This window comes from Dromiciops gliroides, chromosome 3, assembly GCF_019393635.1.
Source record: "Dromiciops gliroides isolate mDroGli1 chromosome 3, mDroGli1.pri, whole genome shotgun sequence".
NCBI lineage: Eukaryota > Metazoa > Chordata > Mammalia > Microbiotheria > Microbiotheriidae > Dromiciops > Dromiciops gliroides.
The window spans coordinates 268436597-268457657 of NC_057863.1; the positions used below are offsets into that span (position 1 = coordinate 268436597).

At 38.7% G+C, this 21061-nt stretch overlaps 1 protein-coding gene across 1 annotated transcript in view; it reads left to right on the forward strand.

Moving 5' to 3' along the window:
- Positions 1–20633, forward strand: part of RUNX1 (RUNX family transcription factor 1) — a 361259-nt gene extending 340626 nt beyond the window's left edge. Inside the window, exons 8-9 of the mRNA XM_043990790.1 lie at positions 8227–8388; positions 17273–20633. Coding sequence (XP_043846725.1) covers positions 8227–8388; positions 17273–17751 — 641 coding nt within the window. The 3' untranslated portion in view covers positions 17752–20633. The remainder of the gene's footprint in view (positions 1–8226; positions 8389–17272) is intronic.
- The last annotated feature ends 428 nt before the right edge of the window (positions 20634–21061 follow it).

Genomic DNA, 21061 nt, shown 5'->3' on the forward strand with positions numbered 1-21061 from the left:
AATGTTACTCACATAACCGCACCTCTACCTCCTCATTACTGTAAGTTCTTCAGCTTTCAGTAATTGGTTGTCAGGCCATCTCCCACATTAGGCAGGGAGGGTGTTCTGTCAGTCTTTGTATTCCCAAAACTCAGCAGAGTGTCTGGCCAATAGCAAGTACATAGTAAATGTTTCTTGAATAACTAACTGTCCAATTTCAAGTAGTAAACTAACTAACCTGAGTCAAATGTTGTGACTGGTGACTATGAGTCATTGAAGCTAGGGACTGAACAGGGTCGCTACCTGATTCTAGGATTTGGGAACAGGTGTGTTGTCCCCATTAAGCGGCCTTACTAAAAAATATAGGTATACCTATGGGAGCCTAGATGTCTGGCTGCCATGGAAAGAAACAACAAATATGATGAATACAGAGAAAAATGGAAAGACTTACATGAACGGATGTAGATTATAGTAAGCAAAGACAAAAAAGCAATATATGCAAATGGATAAAACAATGGAAATGGAAAAATCACCATGGGACAATCAAGAGTAAGTGTTGCAAAATTACTAAGAACAAACATAATGTCTAAAAAAGAGATATGAGAAGTCACCCCACCAACCCCACTCCTTCCTTCCTTTCTTTTTTTTTTTTTTCCAGAGGGCAATGAGGGTTAAGTGACTTGCCCAGAGTCACACAGCTAGCAAGTGTCAAGTGTCTAAGGCCGTATTTGAACTCAGGTCCTCCTGAATCCAGGGCCAGTGCTTTATCCACTGTGCCACCTAGCTGCCCCCTAACCCCACTCCTTTGTTAGAGATAGTGAGTTCCCCAAGTGTGGGGCATTTAATGTGTTTTCAGACTTTTTTTTCCATGTTCTGATTGGTTTTCCTCTTCTTACACTTTTTCTTTTCTTTAAAAATATTATTTTTTATATGGAATAATTCTCTGGGAAGGGAAAGAGGAGGTATTCTGGGAGAAATTTTGGTGATGTAAAAACAAAAGATTTCAATAAAAATTTATGTTTAAAAAATGAAAGAGCATTAAATTAGGAATTGATAGACCTGGGTTATACTCCCAACACTGCCAATGATTATTGAGTATGGTATAATTGAAAGAACACTGAATTGGAGTTTGGAAAACCAAGCTTTAAATCTCAGTTCTGTTGATTGCCTACCTGTGTGACCGCTGGGCAAGACCTAGCTCTCAGTGTTTCATGTTCCTCATCTATAAAATGAAAGGGTTGGGCTAGATCATAGATTATTAGAGTCAAAGGAACCTTATATACAATCTAATTCTACTCCTTCATTTTATAGTTAAAGGACTTAAGATTCAGAGGTTTGAAATCTTTTCATGAGGTCACATTGTTACTAAGAGATAGACATCCAATTCATACACCAAATCCTCTGATTCTAAATCCAGTGCTCTTTCTACTAGACCATACTTTCATCGGGATTCAGAGTTGGAATAGATTAATTCAAGAAAGAAGAAATGGTGTCCAAATATCATCCCTCTTATCTTATTTCCTCCCCTTCTCCATTTTACAGTAGAGAAAAACTAAGGCTCAGAGAGGGGACACACTTGACTGAGTTCATAAAACAATCTAGAAAAAATCTATAAAATGGAGAGGGGCAGCTAGGTGGCAAAGTGGTTAGAGCACCAGCCCTGGATTCAGGAGGACCTGAGTTCAAATCCAGCCTCAGACACTTGACACTTACTAGCTGTGTGACCCTGGGCAAGTCACTTAACCCCAATTGCCTCACCAAAAAAAAAAAAAAAAAGATTAGATCTCTTTTCCCGTGCTGATATTCATGATCCAAAAAACTGCTACCATTCTCAAAATGATATAAAAAGAATATGTATTTCTTGTTAGTATCCTTTTTCTGCTCCCCATACGTAACCACCATTAATGTTATATAGATGGCTCTACTATCTTAAATAAGATAGATTGATGGTAGCTCTCTGTACTCACCAGCTTTTTCTTGACCTTTCTAGATGCCTTTAATTGCATTTCACCATCACATTCCTTCTACCAAATAATATATGTGTATCTCTGAAGATAAGCTCTACCTTTCACTCCCAACATCCAGTTTAGGAAAAAAGAATAGAATACGAGGGAAATAAGTCATTACAGGAAAAACAAAACAAAAGGATTATAGTTTTAGAACTGCAAGGGAACTTAAAGGTCATCTAACCCAACTCCTTCATTTTACAAATAAGGAAACTGAGGTCAAGAGAGGTGACTTATTTAAGGCAGAACTATGATTCTAACCCCCCATGCCCTTTCCCACTGTGCCAAACTGTTTCCCTATAGTTAGTGTGTTTTCATATTGTTTTTGTCCTACTTGCTTTAGAACGCATGCTCAATGAGGACAAGGATTAACCTTTTATGTAAAATGCAGCTGCCAGAGTGCAGTGAACACTTAATAGTTTTATTATTGTTGTTGTTATCAATCATTATTGTAATTTAAGCCTTAAAGCCATGGTTAGAAGCTCTCCATCACCACCTACTGGTCTTATGGTGACAATGCAAACCAAATTTTAAAGCAAACCAAAGCAAACTACGCTTGGCCTGTGTTAAACTGAGAAATGTCCAATTCCTCCTGGTCATCTTGTGTTTCTCAGTCCTCTGCCCTGTCCTTTCCTGGAAGAAAGACCTATTGTGGTCTTAAGTTAGTAAGAAGGTCACCAGAGCTTGTGAAAAGACAAGAAGAGGCCACGGACTTTGATCCTGAGACCACCTTATCAAAGCCTATTTTTAAAAGGCTATGAAACCTCTTATGCAATGTTTGTATGGTTTGATTATGAGTTTGGAAAAGCCTAACACAACTTTTTCACTGCAGTAAAACATGACATGGCTTGAATTATGGCATAATACTATATGCCTAGCCTAGTGTGGTTTTAGACGTGAGGCTAAGGGCGTTAGGCTGTCTTCACAACAAGCATGAATTACAGTACCGCAATTCACACCCTGGAGTGTTTTATGACAATTATAAAACCTCTTTTGTTTGCCCTTTAAATAATTAAAATGATATTTGTGTATTATCTACTCATTTATTATGTGTGCATAACTCCATATTCACATTCGGATTATCCATTTCCATGCCCATTTCCCCCCAAAAGCAATACACGTATGGTATTATGCACTGGATTTCCCCCCAAACTGTGGAATATTCATTGCCTTGAAAGAATAGTTAGATGCCTCTCCTGCTCTCTTGGTTTGCCTCTAAGTGTCTGGGAACACTGATAGTCTTTATACTGCAGCTCTACAGTATGGAACATTTCTTCTGAACTTAAAGTAACTGTTTCTCTTTGGCATCCCTGAAATTGGGAACAAAATAGAACTTAATTCAGCCAAAGGATTCCAAAATTCCTTGCTAAATTGAAAATCACCATGCTAAGGGAAAAAACACTGTATCAGGAGTTAGAAGACCTAGGTTCAAATCCCAATTTTATCTTACACACACTTTTGGGTTTTTTTGTTTTGGTTTGGTTTTTTTGGTGAGGCAATTGGGGTTAAGTGACTTGCCCAGGGTCACACAGCTAGTAAGTTATCAAGTGTCTGAGGCCGGATTTGAACTGAGGTCCTCCTGAATCCAGGGCTGGTGCTTTATCCACTGTGCCACCTAGCTGCCCCTTTTACACACATTTTTAACTTATAACCATCAGTTTCTACATCCTCATGGTCAGTGAAGGAGTTGAATTAGAAGACCACTAAGATTCTCTCCATCCTTAAATCTATGATGACTCTATTATTTTGGAGTCCACTGAAAACCTTAGAAAACAGTTCTGTTCAGGAATGTATAGGGGAAGGTCAAAAAAGAAACTCCTTCAGTAGCCTGGTTCTCTTGTAAGCTCAACAGAAAATGAAAACGTATATCATTTAGGAGCACCTAATTTCTTTACGTTATAATACATAAAATATTATCTCATGTTTCTTCAAGGGACTTGAGAGGAAGTATTTAGTGACCAGTATCCTCCTTGTGAAGCAGTATTTATTAAGGGCCCTCCTGAACTGAGAAAATTAATAGAGCAGTGTCCTTATTTTAAAATAGATGGCCCCCAAAAGTGAGATAAATGTTGCACCCTAAGGAAATATATCATTGGTCTGGGATGGGATAATAACTATCCCTTAATTCCCTCAATATGCTTTCCAGTGGTGCAGTTTTCCTTTCCAATCTATAATCATGTCATATTTTTTTTTTTAAAAAGCCAGGCCCACATGAATCATAGGGCTTAATTCTGAAGGGAACCTTATTAGATCATTTGGTTCAACCCCTTCATTTTACCAATGGGGAGAGGGGAAGGGAATAAGCATTTATATAGTTTATATGCTAAATGCCAGGGGGCAGCTAGGTGGCGCAGTGTATAAAGCACCAGCCTTGGATTCAGGGAGGACCTGAGTTCAAATCTGACCTCAGACACTTACTAGCTGTGTGACCCTGGGCAAGTCACTTAACCCTCATTGCCCCACCAAAAAAAAAAAAGTGAAAAAATGTATATGCTACATGCCAGGTTTCATGCACTTTAAAAATAGTATCTCCTTTTATCCTCCCAACAATCTTGTGAGTTAGATGCTGTTGTCCCCATTTTATAGTTCAGGAAAGTGAAGCAAACAGAAGGTGAAAGACTTACCCAACCAGGGCCACATATCTAGTAAGTGTCTGAGGTTGAAATTGAATTCAGGTCTTCCTGACTCCAGGTCTAGTGCTCTATCCATTATATCAACAGGTATAGACCAACTTACCCAAGATTATGCAGATAATAAGGAGCAAAGGTAAGCTTTGAACCCACCTCCTCTGGATATGAACAGCATTGTTTCCACTCTTCTAGGATGTAATGCTATCATTACATTCCATTATCATACCACCTTGTACACACTAGTGTTATTCTTCTTATATTAATTAAATAGTTTCCCTGTATGCATGAGAGCTCAGAGTTCATGGTTGAGGGTCAACATGGCCTTTTTTCCCCAAAGACTTTGTGTAATGGTGGTCAGGAAAGCACTTGCATAGATTTCTTTTTTGGACTTAGCATGTGATTTCATTAGTGTATGCAACTCTCACTGTGGAATTCCCTCTATCCATGCAGGTCTACAACTGCTTTTTTTGCAATCTCTTCTCTTAGAGTTTCTTAGGGGTAATGAAAGATTACTAGTAGGCTTATGACTTGAACTTCTATCTTCTTAAGTCAAGGCCAGTTCACTATCCATTGTGCCAGGCTTCAACTTGGTAACCTTCCCTCTTGCTTTAGGGCATTTAGGGGTAGACAGGGTGTCGAGTGAGGACTAGCACCTCTGGTGTGAGTTTTGTACCTATCTAGCCCTCAACTATCATTTGTGGCTCCAAGAAGCTATAGCATGTCTAGCAGCCACACCCTGGTAAAACCTTCTTGGTAGATGGGTTAAACCAGGTCAAGGGTAACCAACAGCTCTCCAATCCATCAGTGAGTTAGAGGGGACATACCCAAGCATGTTAAGACTCCCTGGTGGAATGGCTGAATGAGAACAATCTGTTCCAACAGCTGTGAAGGCAGCTGAAACAGGTGCCATGGAGTGCTTAGAACTTGGTCAGATATCAAGGTCATCCACTGCACCCCAGGCCATCTCCAGCTGACTTGACTTTTCGTTTGCCACTGGACTTCAAGAAGAGAGAGGGAAAGTGACAACTCTGTGCAACTCTGCCTTGCTTAAATCCATTTCATGCACAAGTCAAGATATCACCCATGATGTCACTGATCCTTTTCAAAAATGAAGGACAAACATCAGGGCATGCAAGTAGCTGAGCTGGCATTTGAATGTGGGTCCTCTGATCCCAAATCCAGTGCATTTTTTACTATATCATATTACCCTCTTTCTCCAAATGGGTTTGCCTACATGCATCTCAATTGGGTCATGCAGAAATTAGGTGCCCTAAGGATACAGGAGACCAAGATTCTGAAAAATGCTTTCTAGGGGCAGCTAGGTGGCACAGTGGATAGAGCACCAGCCCTGGATTCAGGAGGACCTGAGTTCAAATCCAATCTCAGACACTTGACACTTACTAGCTATGTGACCCTGGGCAAGTCACTTAACCCCAATTGCCTCACCCCCCAAAAAAAATGCTTTCTGATGATGGTGGTCATTTTTCTTGACTTAAAGCATAAGTATCCATATATTTCAAGTCTTAAAACATTGACCATCATACATTTTGAACCAATATTTTCACTCCAAGAAGCTGTATTTTTTCATCCAATATCTTTGTAAAGAAATTTCATCAGTTCTCAAAGGAGTACTAATAAACTATAGTTTTACAATAAATTGAAGGTGGAGCAGCTCACCACACTTATCACAATGCCTTGAGAATACTTCATGCTTCTCAGTAAGTGCTCGTGAATTGATTTGAAGTATTGACATATCAGTGTAGCTGTTAAATATCCTCACATCTATCCTATATAAAATCAGTGTACTTTGTACTTTGGCACTTTTGATACTTTACTTTAGTATTTTGATGATCCTGTTCAAGATTTCATCTGTAGGGATGCTGTGTGGATTGTAATTGCTCAATGGATTCTCATCACATACAGTTATTGTCTACATCTTTCTGAGGATTTACCCAACTATCTGAAGGCATTTTTCTTATTCCATTAATTTACTGGGGGTATCATTGTAATAACTAAATGGTCCATATCTTATATCTAATTCTCACTGAATAATCAAACAGTTTGCCTTCTTTTCCAGTAACATTTGAAACCAAAATATGAACATAAATAGCATGTATTTAACCAAGGATTTGTGGATCACTGTAGGTTTCCCCTGGATCTATTTTCCAGGTCAGTTGTTTTTCCAAGGAGATATTTCATATTGCCCTCTATTTTTTTTTATTCATTGGGATTTGCTTTACTGTGTCTTGGTTTCTCATAAAATCTCTAGCTTCCATTTGTTCAGTCCTAGTTCTTAGGCAATAATTTTCATCAGAAAGATGTTTTATCTCCTTTTCCATTTGGCTTTTCAAGCTGTTGACTTTTTTCTCATAGCTCTCCTGCATTGCTCTCATTTCTTTCCATTCTTTCCTCCACCTCTCTAAATCTTCCTTCTATCTCTCCTACTTTCTCTTCAAAGTCCCTTTTGAGAGCTTCCATGGCCTGGGAGCAATTCATATTTTTCTTGGAAGCTTTGGATATAGGAGCCCTGAGGTTGTTATCCTCTTCCGAGGGTGCACCTAGATCTTCCTCATTGCTAAAGAAACTTTCTATTATTCTCAACTTTCTTTGCTTGCTCATCTTGCTGGTTTTTTACTTGACTTTTAGCTCCCTCTTATGGTGGGACCCTACTTGCAAGCTACACTGTGCCAAACTTTAGAGGGTCCCAGGTGTTTTGGTTTGAGGGAGGGCAGGTTTTTCTCTCACCTGGCCTGTTCTCTGGTCCAAAGGTAACCTCAAGCCAACTTGCTAGTTAACCAACCAGGAGAGTGCTGTGGTGGTTTTTAGCTTTGAGGAGCCTGTGCCCTTCCCCCACCTGGACCTCTTGCCACTCAAGATTTTTTCCTGGTTCCCTGCTGGGGTGGGATATCTGAACTCCTCCTCAGGTCCCACAGACACCCCTGTGTTTTCCACCCCCTGTGCCAAGCCATTCAGCCCTCTCACCTGATGGTAAGCTTGGTTCCAGAAGACACGGGTACTGCAACTGATTCAGAGGCTGGGAGTAAATTTCCCTTTCACAGCGTGTTTGGGGTCTGTGTCAGCATGATCAGGGGTTGGATTCTGCTCGCAGCCCAGTATGGCCCCCTTTAATCTGGAAAATAATCTCAGCATCTTTTTGTGGGTTTTGCCACTCCAGGGCTTGTTTTATTGCTGTTTTGGGGGTAATTGTGTCAGGAGCTCTGTGTGTTTAATGTCTTTCACTGTAGGTTTCTCAAATGGTGATGATGGTGATGAAGATGATACATTTTAGGATCTATGATTTATTCAAAATCAATTAATGAAGATAAAACAATTCCCATGCCATAGTAGATGGTATTTGTGAGCTGCTGTGGCTGAAAAAATCATTGCTTGGTGGCCAGAACCTGGTCAGGTACTTCTCAGGCCTCATTTAGTCTTCATACAACAGACAGGCAACATACCAATGGGCCCATACCTGAAATTCATCAAGATCAATAGGATCCTGTAAAATTTCTGTTCTACTTGGCATAGTGTTTGAGAACTCATAACAATTATCATAATACCATGAGTAACAATCCTCTTCCCTGTTATAATCAACTTTCTTCTTTTTTCAGATACAAAGCAAATCCAGCCTTCCCCTCCTTGGTCCTATGATCAGTCATACCAATACTTGGGATCTATTGCTTCTCCTTCTGTACACCCAGCAACACCTATTTCCCCTGGGCGAGCCAGTGGCATGACATCTCTCTCTGCAGAGCTTTCCAGCCGACTTTCAAGTAAGTATTCAAAATTCGTTGATAGCTCCAGCTCCAGCAGAAGATTTGGGAGGCAGAAATATACTTGAAATGAAAAAACATAACATGGTATGTTCAGGGCTGAAGATAAAACTTACAACTTCCTACTCTCATATTTTACCACCAGAAATAATCAGAGGCTCATAGATTGAGAGCTAGAAGAGACCTTGGATATCATTGGATCCAACTCCCACATTTTAAAGATGAGATAGCTGAGGCTCAGCAAAGCCCAGTGACTGACCCAAAGTCATCTATCAGTAACTAGAAGAGCTGGGCTTTGATGCCAGTTCTCTTCTATTAAATTCAATTCTCTTACCATTGAACCATGCTCTTCTCTTCCAATACTAGGGTGGATAGACTATGAGTCTGGCCTAGTTTGTTCATATGCATCCATATTTGGCTGCTCCTTGAATATAACTGAAACACTTTTACATACAATGATGGACTTAGCTTATGAAAGTTCAGTTATTACAGAGTCCAGTGGGCAACCACAAAGTTTCTGGGATAAAAAAAAAGTTGTAAAGGTTGATGATACCAATTCATAACAATTGTACCAACAGCTGTGTAAAGAGTACTTTGTGCTTCTCTTGTAACCAGCAGCATAATATTGGCATTAGTATCCCCATTTTATTGATGACAAAACTGAGGTCCAGGGAAGTTTAAGGGACTTGACTACACATTTAATGTTGGAGCTCAGATTCAAGATTAGTTATTGATTCTAATACATTGTTCTTTCTGTTGTATCACATTGTTTATGGAATTTATTACCCAATATTAAGATTCCAAAAATAATTCATGGACATGAGAATGGGTAAGAACAGATTTATTGGATACTAGGACTGGAAGTTGCCTAAAAAAGTCATATATCTCAATTTCCTCATTTTACAGAAGAAGAAACTGAGAACTACTGAGGTAATTCACCTAGGGTCACATATTAAGGTAGTGGGAGATCAGGAATTAGAACCTGTGTCATATGAAAACCAACCCAGAGCCTCTCAGGTTACCATCTCATGTTTTAGCCAGCTTTCCTAATTTTTGAAGTTAATATAAAGAAAGGTAGGCACACTCTTCTATAGCATGCCTTTTGATGATATAGTCAAAGGCAAAATGCTAGGCTGGATAGACTATGAGTCTGGCCTAGTGTGTGATAGGAGGTAAGTTTCATAGGGCCAACATTCATAATTCACCAGTGCATCTGAATCAAGATATATACCCAAGTATATACCCAAGATGAAAACTGTTGGAAATGAACAGTAGACACACACACACACACACACACACACATACACACACACACACACACATACACATACACATGGAGTCAAGCATCAGATGCTTTTTCTTATACTTCCCAACGGTAAGTCCCTTTGTCATACTTGTGGCAATTCTTGTTACCTAGCATGTTGAGTACTGGTACTTTAACCTGTGAACAATTTGGGCTTCTGCTTCTCAAGCTCACCTTGTTCAATGGAAAGGGAAATTGAAATTATGTGGTAAAATTCATTTGTTGAAAATGAAAAGTGTTGCCTTTGTTCCAATTGAACATTTTTTAAAAAACTTGTTTGGAACTGTGGAATTGGAGACAAGCCAAACTGAAAAGGATACAGAAATGCATCAATGTTGCTAATGGAAACTTGAATCATAAACTTTTACAATTGTAAGACACCTTAGAGGAATCTAGTCCAACCTTTTAATATGGTGAAATCTCACCTATAATAGCTCTGAAAAAGTCATCCAACCCTCATTTAAACATTTTCAATAATGGGAAGCTCTCTACTTAATGAGGAAGATTCTTCCATTTTGGCATAACTGTGAAAATATATCTCCCTTTCACTTATAGGCATTGATACCAGTCCTTCTGTCTGGACCAAGCAGGATAATAATAATACTGAGTGAAGAAAATGGTCTTTCCATTCTTTACTATGTATGTCCTTTTATAAATCCTCCCCAGAGGGTCAGCTAGATGGTGCAGTGGATAGAGCACCAGGCCTGGATTCAGGAGGACCTGAGTTCAAATCTGGCCTCAGACACTTAAAAATTACTAGCTGTGTGACCCTGGGCAAGTCACTTAACCCCACTTGCCTCACCAAAAAATAAACAAACAAACAAACAAATAAATCCTCCCCAGAGTATTTAGATTTGTAGATGCTTGGATTTGAGCAAAACATTTGACTTATATTGACTAGATTACAATTAAGTGGTTTTAGAAATAGTTAAATGACTGGATCCAAAAAGTGGTCATTAGTGGGTCTAGGTCCATTTTGGGGTGACATCTCTGCCACAGGGATTTGCCCTTCACTTGTGCTGTTTGATATTTTTATCAGTGACATGGAAAAATACATAGAAGGCATGCCTGTCATATATACAGATAGCATGATGCAGGAGAGAAAGTTGGCACACTGGGTCACAAAGTCAGAGTCCTAAAAGATCCCAACAGGATAAAATGATTGGATAGATTGAATAAGATGAAATTTAACAGGGACAAATATAGTTATAAATGTAGGATTAAAAAAATCAGCTTCAAAAGTACAACATAGGGGAAGCACATAGCTAGTCAGCAGTTCCTTTAGAAAAGTATCTGATGTTTGAGTGTACTATAAACTCAATCTGAGTCGACCAAATGACATGGCAGCAAAAAAAAAAAAAAGTATTACTGCCTTACATTCTTAGTCTATGAAAAACCTGTCTCCTTTTTTAGGCATGTGTTTTTATTATGCCTTTGATGTTTCTTGCCACCAATATGCTACCATCCTTCTTTTTATTATCCTTTGTGTCACTGGCAATTTGGATTATTCCAAGATCATGTTGTTCCATGATTCACAACCATATGATAGCGTTACCGGGAGAATATTGGCATTAAAGAAATAGGCTTTCACTGACATATACCAGTTTCCTCACAACAATCCTGTGAGGTGGGTAATACAAATTATTATTATCCTTGTTTTACAAATGTGGAAAATTAATCTCAGCGAGGCTTAGTGACTTGGCCATATCCACACCACTAATAAACATCAGAACCCACAGTTTTCTAATTGACCATTCCTTCAGAGTCTCCATTCTAAACATGGCCAGTTCTTGCAATTGATTTCTCTGTGGCATAATTTCATGTCTCCTCATTCTTTTTTGTTTGTTTGTTTGGGGTTTTTTTTGGTTTTTTGCGGGGCAAGGCAATGAGGGTTAAGTGACTTGCCCAGGGTCACACAGCTAGTCAAGTGTCTGAGGTCAGATTTGAACTCAGGTTCTCCTGAATCCAGGGCCAGTGCTTTATCCACTGTGCCACCTAGATGCCCAATGTTTCCTCATTATTAATTGCCCTTCTCTGGATGAGCTCAGGTTTATTGATGTCATGTTGCCACTAAAATTCAAATGTAACCCAATCATCTGTATATGTTCTGATGGAGCAGAGTACAGGGAGACCGTCGCTTCCTTTGTTCTGTGGTATTTGTTCTTTGTTTTATTGTCTTTCCCCTTAGGAACAACCATGGCAGCTTAGGGGCATGGAGGATAAGATTCTTCCCTTGCCATGTGCTTCAAATGCAGGTCTTCTCTTATACTTTCTTTTATGGATAACTAAGGTTCCTAATGATTCCACCAAATATTTATATCTTGACCAGGTTTTTGTAAAGATTCTTGACAGCCCTTGGTAGAATTTCCTGCAAATAAACTAGGGTTCCAGGGCAGCATAAAGGGGAAAAAAAATCCAACTTTATCTAGTTGATGCTCTCTCTTTTCAGATACTTTCTAGCATCTGCTCCTCCATTTTCATGGCTCCTGCTATGTGGAGCTTTAAAAGTAATGGTTTAAGCTGTGTCGTTTTTATCTTACATGTTCTTATGAGCTTGTCCATAGGGGACAAAGTTTGCTTTCAAAGACCTGTGTGTCAGATTCCCCTGACTTGTCTTGGCATCTGAGCTATGTCCACTGGCTATATTCTGTGTCTGAATCATGTACTGTTTTCCTTGGACCCATCATGTTGTGTAGTCTTAGCCTCCCTCTTCAATGGGAATTTCCTTACTGTGTGGCTGTGCCTTGATATTCATTATGTCAGCAGCTCTACTTGGTCAGGATGTTGTTGTTTTTTAGTTCACATCAGGTAGACAACTACAGCTCAAGACAATTGGTGGCTTGGTACAGTTGACCAAGATAGAAGGCTTTAGGGGCTAAAATTAGCACCAGCCTATTCTATCCTAAGACAAATGCTGACTTAGTTTCTATACAACAAGGGGTTAATTAAGAACTTATATGGTTACCAACTTAACAAAGGACCAATTAAAGACCACAGGGAAGTGGGGACATTAAAAAAAAATTACCTGGAATTTCCACAGACAAAAATTCAGGTGCCATTTTATACTCTGTTCTTCAGGACAAAGAAGGAGCTACAGGCCTGCGTTTGCTGATTGAAGGAAACAGAAATGGAGCCTACTTTTAAACTTGGCAGAATGCCCCTTCCTAAGAAATCAAGCATATAATACAGGCCCGCAAAGTATTGTAATAAACTTAGGAATAGGAGGGAGCTAAGGCACATGAAAGAAAAGAGCCTCACCAGCCGACAAGCTTTGAGAACCTGACACTGCACTGTCTGCTCTACCTTTTAATCCAGTCAAACTACTTTGTATTACCTTTACCTTCCCCACCTCCCTGAATTTCCTTCTTTGTAGATGTGTGCAGGGAGCACACATACATACATACCCACATACACACACACACACACACACACATACACGCCACACTCAGACAAATTCTCCACTTTGAAAGTTGTCATCTGAATTTTTCTTCCTTCTTCCTTAAAAAAAAAAAGTGATTTGTAGCTGCCAAAGGAAAGGACTATCAGCATGCATTAATCTGAGTCATGGGAAGGATCCTTTTAAGGAGGCCCATTATCAGCTCAGGTTGTTTAATCCTTTGGGGGTGGTAGGAGGGGTGATGGAGTAGAACTGCCTTCATCCATGTCAAACTTCAGAAGGAAGAGTTGAGCTGTCATAACAAATATTTAGGCCAGTGATCACTTGTGAATCATTTCCACCCCAAATGCCTAAACTTGCTAATCCTCAGACTTCCTACTTTTAAAACCAGAACCACAAGTGAGTGTCAGGGACCCCCACCCTCCACCTCCACTGCTATATATGTATTAAGGCTGGCCCAAAGGCAGGAATAGGTAAATCATATTCATTTGTGTGTTTGGATTAGTTTTCTAGTGTCAGACTAAGTATAAAAAAGAAAAAAAAACAAACTTTTAGATGGACTGTTTGAATTGGGACACATGGTATTCTGAGCTGCTTCACTAGGGAAATATGAGTCCAGTGAACAACTGGGCTTAAGAAATAGTTCCTGGTAATGAGAAATAGCTATTATTCAGCAAAAGCATGCTGAGTTTTGGAAAGCTACCAAAGAGGCACAGAAGACATATTGCTTTGTATCCTTACCACCTAGTGTGGGTGCTTCACACATAGTAGGCACTTTAAAATGTTTCTTCAGTTGAATACAGTGAGGTCTGTTTTGTCCTGACAGTTAGAATTATAGCTTCATTCCATTTCTTGTGGCCCTGACAGCTCATTGCTGTGCCTGCCCCTTCTGGTGTCTGTAATTTTGTATTAAGTAGTTACAACATAGTGGTTGGGCAAGGACTGACATCATACTTGCAGACATGGCAATGAAACTAAATGACCTTTCCATTCATTTTTCCAGCAAATTCAACTTTCCTGGTTCAGGGCAGGTGAAGCCATCTTTAGAAATAAGTGAACTCATTTATTTGTATCCTGAATATTGCACTAAATCAAACAAGTTGATTTCATTTGCTTAACTCTCTTCTTCTTCTGACCCTGCCCAGTCACAAAATTCCATATGATAGAGTGGGAACAATGATAGAAGTTTTCTAGCTTGACTGAAAGCAAAGCAGCTTTGGGAGTTAGCAAAAGCAGGGATCATGATTCAAAGTCACAAGGAAAGAGCTGTAGTGTGGGGAACAGCTATTCTTTGGAGCAAAGGGAGGCTTTCGGTTGTGGAAAGAGCACAGAACTTAAAATCAGAAGACCTAAGTCCAAGTTATGTGACTTACTAATTGTGTATATTGAGAGAAATCCCTTTGCTTCTCTAGGTGTTAGTTTGTCATGTCCAAAATTAAGGGAGATCATATTAGATGATCTCTAAAATCCCTTCCAACTATAAAATTCTCTAATTCTGTCCTTTGGAAGACAGAAGAAGGATAATCTCCAGCGACTGTCAGTCTATAACATTTTCTCTGTCCTCATGTATACTTACTCCCATAATGATTAGCAGAAGCATTTCCTTAAAAATGAAACCCTCCTGATATTCTCAATGGGTTCTAGTGAGGTTGGAAGTTTCATATGAACATAGATGTTGTGATAAACTTTAATTAATTTTGAGAGGACAAATTATCCCCTCACTATAATACAAAGAATCTATGGTTTGGTTTTTTTTCATCAATGGGGACTCCCTATGTATGAATACCCTACACCAATGGTGGCAAACTCAATTAGAAACTACATAAAGGATCCATGCAGGCCTCATAAGAACTTAGAAAACACTCAGGTTTATATATTTCTCTTTTTATTAACTCATTAACACATTCAATTCAGATAAGAAATACATTTCGGTCTGGTTAGAGCCGTATTTGGGAGTGTTGTAGAACACATATGGCCCACAAGTCACATATTTGACACCTCTGTTATATATCAATGCAGCTCGCCATCCATCTATGACTTAGAAGATAGATTAGTTCTGAGTAGTTGCTTGAAGCACATAGAGTTTAATTGACTGTCCCTGGGCCATAAACCTGGTAAGTGTCGGAGGTAGGATTTAAACTTACGCCTTCCTAAATTCAAGTCTAGTTCTCTATCCACTCTGTCACATTCTCCATACTACATTTATCCCAAAAGTTCATTTCAAGAATGTGTGTTATGTATAACGTGCTACTTATACAGTAGGAGCTTTTGGCTGAAATAATAGGTTTAAAACTTATTGGTTATGGGTCACCTATTACTATCTTCCAAATTTGAATAGTCCAAATTGAAATCTTCATCTTCAGAGCACTATTCTGTTTCTGTCAAGTCAAGTCATTATATGTATTGTTCCTTGCTTCCTTGTTTGTCCTTCGTTCTCAAAGAGGACCATGACATTAAGGAGGTGACGTCCTGACTTTCTAGAATTGCATTTAAGTGAGACAGGGCTGTACAAAGTCACTAGCCTCACTCTCTCCTCTGGGACCATCTGGGTCCAGTGGCAAGATATAGATCAGGATGACTGGAGATGGCCCTGATGCTATGGGCCTTTTTAAATTAAGATATTAAGGTCTCAGTTTGTCCAAGGCAACACCCATTCAGTGATTTAGGCTAGAGAAGAAATGAGGCAAAAAAAGTCCAAAAAAGAAAAAAATCAGTCTGGGAGGGGAAGACCCTCAGGGTTTCTGGCCAAAACCAGAAACAATTATTATTTAAATTTACTCATGAGCCAAATTAGCCCAAACAATGACTAAGTGAGCCTTGGGTTGGGAACTTTTGTTGGCAAATCAATGAGAAAAGTGTTTATATTAACTCTCAAGCAATCTGATGAGTCATAGAATTATTTCGTATGTTTGAGAACTGTCTAAAAAATGTGATTGTTCATAGCTGTAGTGATTATATTAACCTTATTTCCTGTATTGTTCTTGTCATTATCAGGAATAATTAATACACAACTTAATGATCACATCACGCAGTCTTACCCTATACCCAGAAACTACACCCAGTATACCATAAAGCCCTAATCTTAAAATTGTATAGTCCACAGAGGTTCTCATCTCTGAGCCCAGCTTCTTACACAAATGTGTGGGGTAGCCTTTGGTTAAAAACAAAGAGAATCACCTTAGGGATTACCAGTATCTGTCCAAAAAGCTGTCAATGCACAATTCAAGGAAAATGAGTTTACAACCAGAACTTGCCACATGACTTTTATGAGCATCTCATGTGAAAAAAAATTTAGATAAAACAAGACCCATGTCAAAAGACTCCAGGCAAAATAGCCTTCATAATTATTATATTATAAGTTATGGAAAATTATTTTTAAATCAAGTTTATCAATTTTGGGGAAAATATAGGACTCTGTGTGTTGGGGTCTGGGGGAGATGTACCTTAAGACAACATATAAGTCCATGGGGCAGCCTGAAGTAACTTAACTTAGACCAGAATGAAAACTAGTATAACGCTATTTCTTTAAGTTACCAATGTTCGTTGTTACAATATGTACTAATGACATAAGCATCTAATTGGAAAGGCAATTTGATATATTAGAAAAGGTACTGGACTGGGCATAGAACACCTGTGTTCTAATTGTGACTTTGTATGATTTGGGTTAAGTCAATTAATTTTTCTGGGTCTCGACTTTCTCATTTATAAAATTAAGAGTATTTGACTAGATAATCTCTCTGGTTGGTTCCTTCCAGCAATACAATTCTATAAGTCTGACTCAAAGAGACTGATTAAATTGAGAAGAATTGAGTAGGCTGGAAAAAAGGATCATAGGCTAATTTGTTATTGTTAAGTTGTTTCAGACTCTTTGTGACCCCTTTTGGGGTTTTCTTGGCAAAGATACTGAATTTCCATTTCCTTTTCCAGCTCACTTTACAGAGGAGGAACTGAGGCAAAGGGGGTTTAAGTGACTTGCCCAGTGTCACATAACTAGGAAGTATCTGAAGCCTAATTTGAACTCATGAAGATGAGTCTTCCTGGTTCCAAGCTTTTTACTTAAACTTTTTACTTTACTTTTTACTTTGTTTTTACTTAAAGCATTGTTAAAATGTGTCAGTTATGCCCTGAAAAATTGATTTCATCACTCAGTATGTTTTCAGCTTCATCTTCTTTCCTTCCCACAGCTGCTTCTGATCTGACAGCATTCAGTGATCCTCGGCAATTCCCGACTCTTCCTTCCATCTCTGATGCTCGTATGCATTACCCAGGAGCCTTTACCTATACCCCAACTCCAGTCACTTCAGGAATAGGAATTGGTATGTCTGCCATGACCACTGCCACAAGATACCACACTTACTTACCCCCTCCATACCCTGGTTCTTCTCAGGCTCAAGGCAGCCCCTTTCAGACAAGTTCACCATCTTATCATCTCTACTATGGAACGTCAGCAGGGTCTTATCAGTTCTCTATGATGTCTGGTGGAGACCGCTCACCTCCACGTATCCTGCCTCCTTGCACTAATGCTTCCACAGGCTCTACCCTTCTCAACCCCAATCTTCCCAACCAAAATGATGTGGTTGAAGCTGAAGGCAGTCACAGCAACTCCCCAACCAACATGGGTACCACAGCAAGGCTGGAAGAAGCAGTGTGGCGACCATATTGAATTTTACCTAGAGATGGGCCAGGACTGAATTTGCTTTCATCTGTTCTTTCCCAGAGTTATTATAAATGCTCTATGGGACTCGAAGGCTGTTCCACTCCTTTCAGAAGGAACTCCGTCTAGTGGCTAGGTCATCTGGCCACTGGGTCATTATTTCAGCCAGGCAATGTGCAAAGAAGAACAATTTTTTTTTCCTTGAAATGGTCCCTTTTTCAGGAGATAAAGCCTTCTGGAACCAAAAGGATCCCAAACGGTTACATCTATTGGTATTGAAGTAGGTCATTACTCTGATCTAGTTCCAAACCAATGGCCTCTTAAGCATCCATTGCTTCAGAGATCCTACAGTTTTCAAATGCTATTTGACCCATCTCTGATTTTTACACCCAACACAACCATCGTGTGTCCACTTTACCATATGGACCCCTTAATAGTTGTAAGGAAGTATAGGTAGATTCCCAGAGGGAAACTGTGAATGCTTCTGATTTAGCAATGCTGTGAATAAAAGAAAGGTTTTTTATCCTTGACTTAAATTTTTAGCTAAGTTGTCTATTCCAAAGTTTGGAATTTTTGGTTTTGGGGAATGCAACTCGTCCTATTTTGCATCTAATTCATTTTTATTTCTTTTTTAGGCACCTTATAAATTGCAAAATGCATATTTGCATTTGGGTGGTTTTTTATATATATAAAACTGTGCTTGCTTCTTTCTTGCTTTGACAGTTGAAAGAATCAATTCCCTTTTCATCGAAGTTTTATTTAACTTTTCCTTTGAACTTGGGTGTAGTTGTTTGTAAAATGACAGCTACAGCCTTGGGTCATTTTCAACTACTGTACTCCCATAGTGAGTTCCCAGGTATTTATGTATCTTGATGTCTAGACATTTACTTGTGTGTTGATACTTTTTATTATTTAAATGTACTTAAAGTAAGAGGGAAAACAATCAAGTATTGCATTTTTTTTTTGGTAGCAACCAAAGTTAAATATCTCACATTGAAAAAGGCTGAGGGGGAAAAGGATGGGTAATAGGATCGCTTAGTAATCCAGAAATATTGTTTACATTTAACTTCCTTTCATTTAAATCAACGACTTTGTAGCTAACAACAATGTTTTAACTGGTTTTTCAAACACCAAGGGCCTCTTTAAGAATTAGGAATACAGAACTCTGTTCAACAAAATGTATCTCATCTGTCTGCCTCTCTCCAAACAAGGGAAGCTAAATACGGCCTTTGTGTCTTCAGGTAGGCTCCATTGTCTACAGAGAAATTGCCAATGGGCCCAGGAGTCTGTTTCTGATACCTAACAGCTCACTGCACAATACCAAGTTTCTGATTTTTTTTCAGACGCTCAATATGGAATATGTCATAGTGGAGCTGAGTTCTGAGCTGTAACTAAATGGGAGCTTGTGGGTGTCAACTGGTTCCTTAGCTAGTTAAATCTAAGATGAGAAGAACTTCTGAACCAAGAGCACAAAAAGTATTAGTGTAATATTCGAGATTCCTGATATTCCTGCCCATCCTTAAGATTCAAACAGATTAGATATCACTCTACATTTTATGGCACTGTTTTTTGTTTGAGGATTTAGTTGGAATGCAGTTGTATGACTTGGTAAGTACAAACTGCTGATATTGACATATGTTTGTTCAAAATTATCCGATTGTTATTTAATGTACCTCTTAAATTAGAAGAAATAATTGTAGGTCAACTCTGAAGAGTATTTGAAAACTCGACTTTGCATCATTGTTTGATGCAAAAAAAATTTTTTAAGGATTCAAATTAGAAAGATCCTTGGCTGCAGGCAGCAAAACGGCTGGACTTATTTAAAAACAACTTGCTTTTGAGTTTAAAATTTTTTTTTTGCTTATTTGTTATACATGAATGCAGTAGCACTTTGGTATAAAAGTTACAAATTAAACAATTTATGTTGTCAGCCAAACCATTTTCATCTAATGAAAGAGCTATATCACATCTCAGAAAAACTCAGAATGTTGTTGTTAGTTTTTAATTTATAGATTTACACCTCTCTCTTTTCAGTTCAGTTTCATAGTTGATCATATAATATATTTGCTAGCAGCAGAAATGGCCCGCAGTGATAGGAAAATTTTAAATTTCCATTTCAAAAGAAACCCCAGCCCATATTCCCAGATTAAACAATTTTATTTTCATAAGATTTTTGCCACATGGTCCCTCATTGACCTTAGGTAGTGGTTAACAAAAAGATGAAAAATTTCAACCTTTCCCAGTAAGATTCTAATACCTCTAGGTAATCCATCTTGAATTTAACCTAGTGTCCGACACAAGGAGATAAGTAAATATTCTCTCCAGTTAAGCCTTCATTAAAAAAATAAAATAAAAAGCAGGTATGATCTCTTATCTATTTAATAGGATCCCTAGGTATTAATCCTTTGAGTTGGTCACTGAGAATGTCATTTATGATACACAGAAACAAACAATATTTAGTTTTTTAAAAGTTAACTAAATCTTTGTTCTTTATTATAAAGTAGATTCACTCAGACCTCATAGCTATTTTCCTTAAGGAATTGCCTTCAACGTGTCCAGAGATTACAAAAATGAAAACAAAAAACAAGGTGTACTATTTCGGGTGTATCAGTTGAGGCCCCTTTAATGGCCAATAATTGAATTTCGTGATGTAAGAGGATTATAAATTTAGAACTGGAAGGGACACTGGTGAGGACACTGAGACCCAGTGAGGTTAAGTGACTTGCCCAAGGTATCAGGAAGCATTTGGTGAATTGAAAAAGATAATTTGGATAAACCATTCTGGTGTTTATTATTCATTGGCTCATAAATTCAACTTGTTCATATTTCTTAGTTCTTTCCTTTTCCCTAATTCTAAATAATCTCATCTCCTTTCTCTGTGTGTGTGTGTGTGTGTGTGTGTGTGTGTGTGTGTGTGTGTGTCACTCTGGATGTCTCTGTTTCTGATTGTTCTCTGCCTCAGTCTCTCTGTCTCTGTCTGTCTCTGTTTCTCTGTTTCTCTCTCTCTTTGTCTTTCTGTCCGTCTGTCTCTCTGTATGTTTTGCATATGTCTATGTCTCTGGATACTTCTGTGTACCTGTGTCTCTGTCTCTGTGTGTCTAGGTATCTGTCTTTATCTTTTTGTCTCTCTCCTCTCCTCCCCCATCACCCTTCCTCTCCCCTCTCTCTGTCTCTGTTTTGCAATATCTCTCTGTCTCTGACTCTCCATCCCTCTGTCTTTCCCTGTCTGTCTGCCTCTCTCTTCCCTCCCCTACCCCATCTATCAAATGTTAAGCCCTTTCTCTAAATGCCAAATATGTTGAACATAAAACTCCCAGAC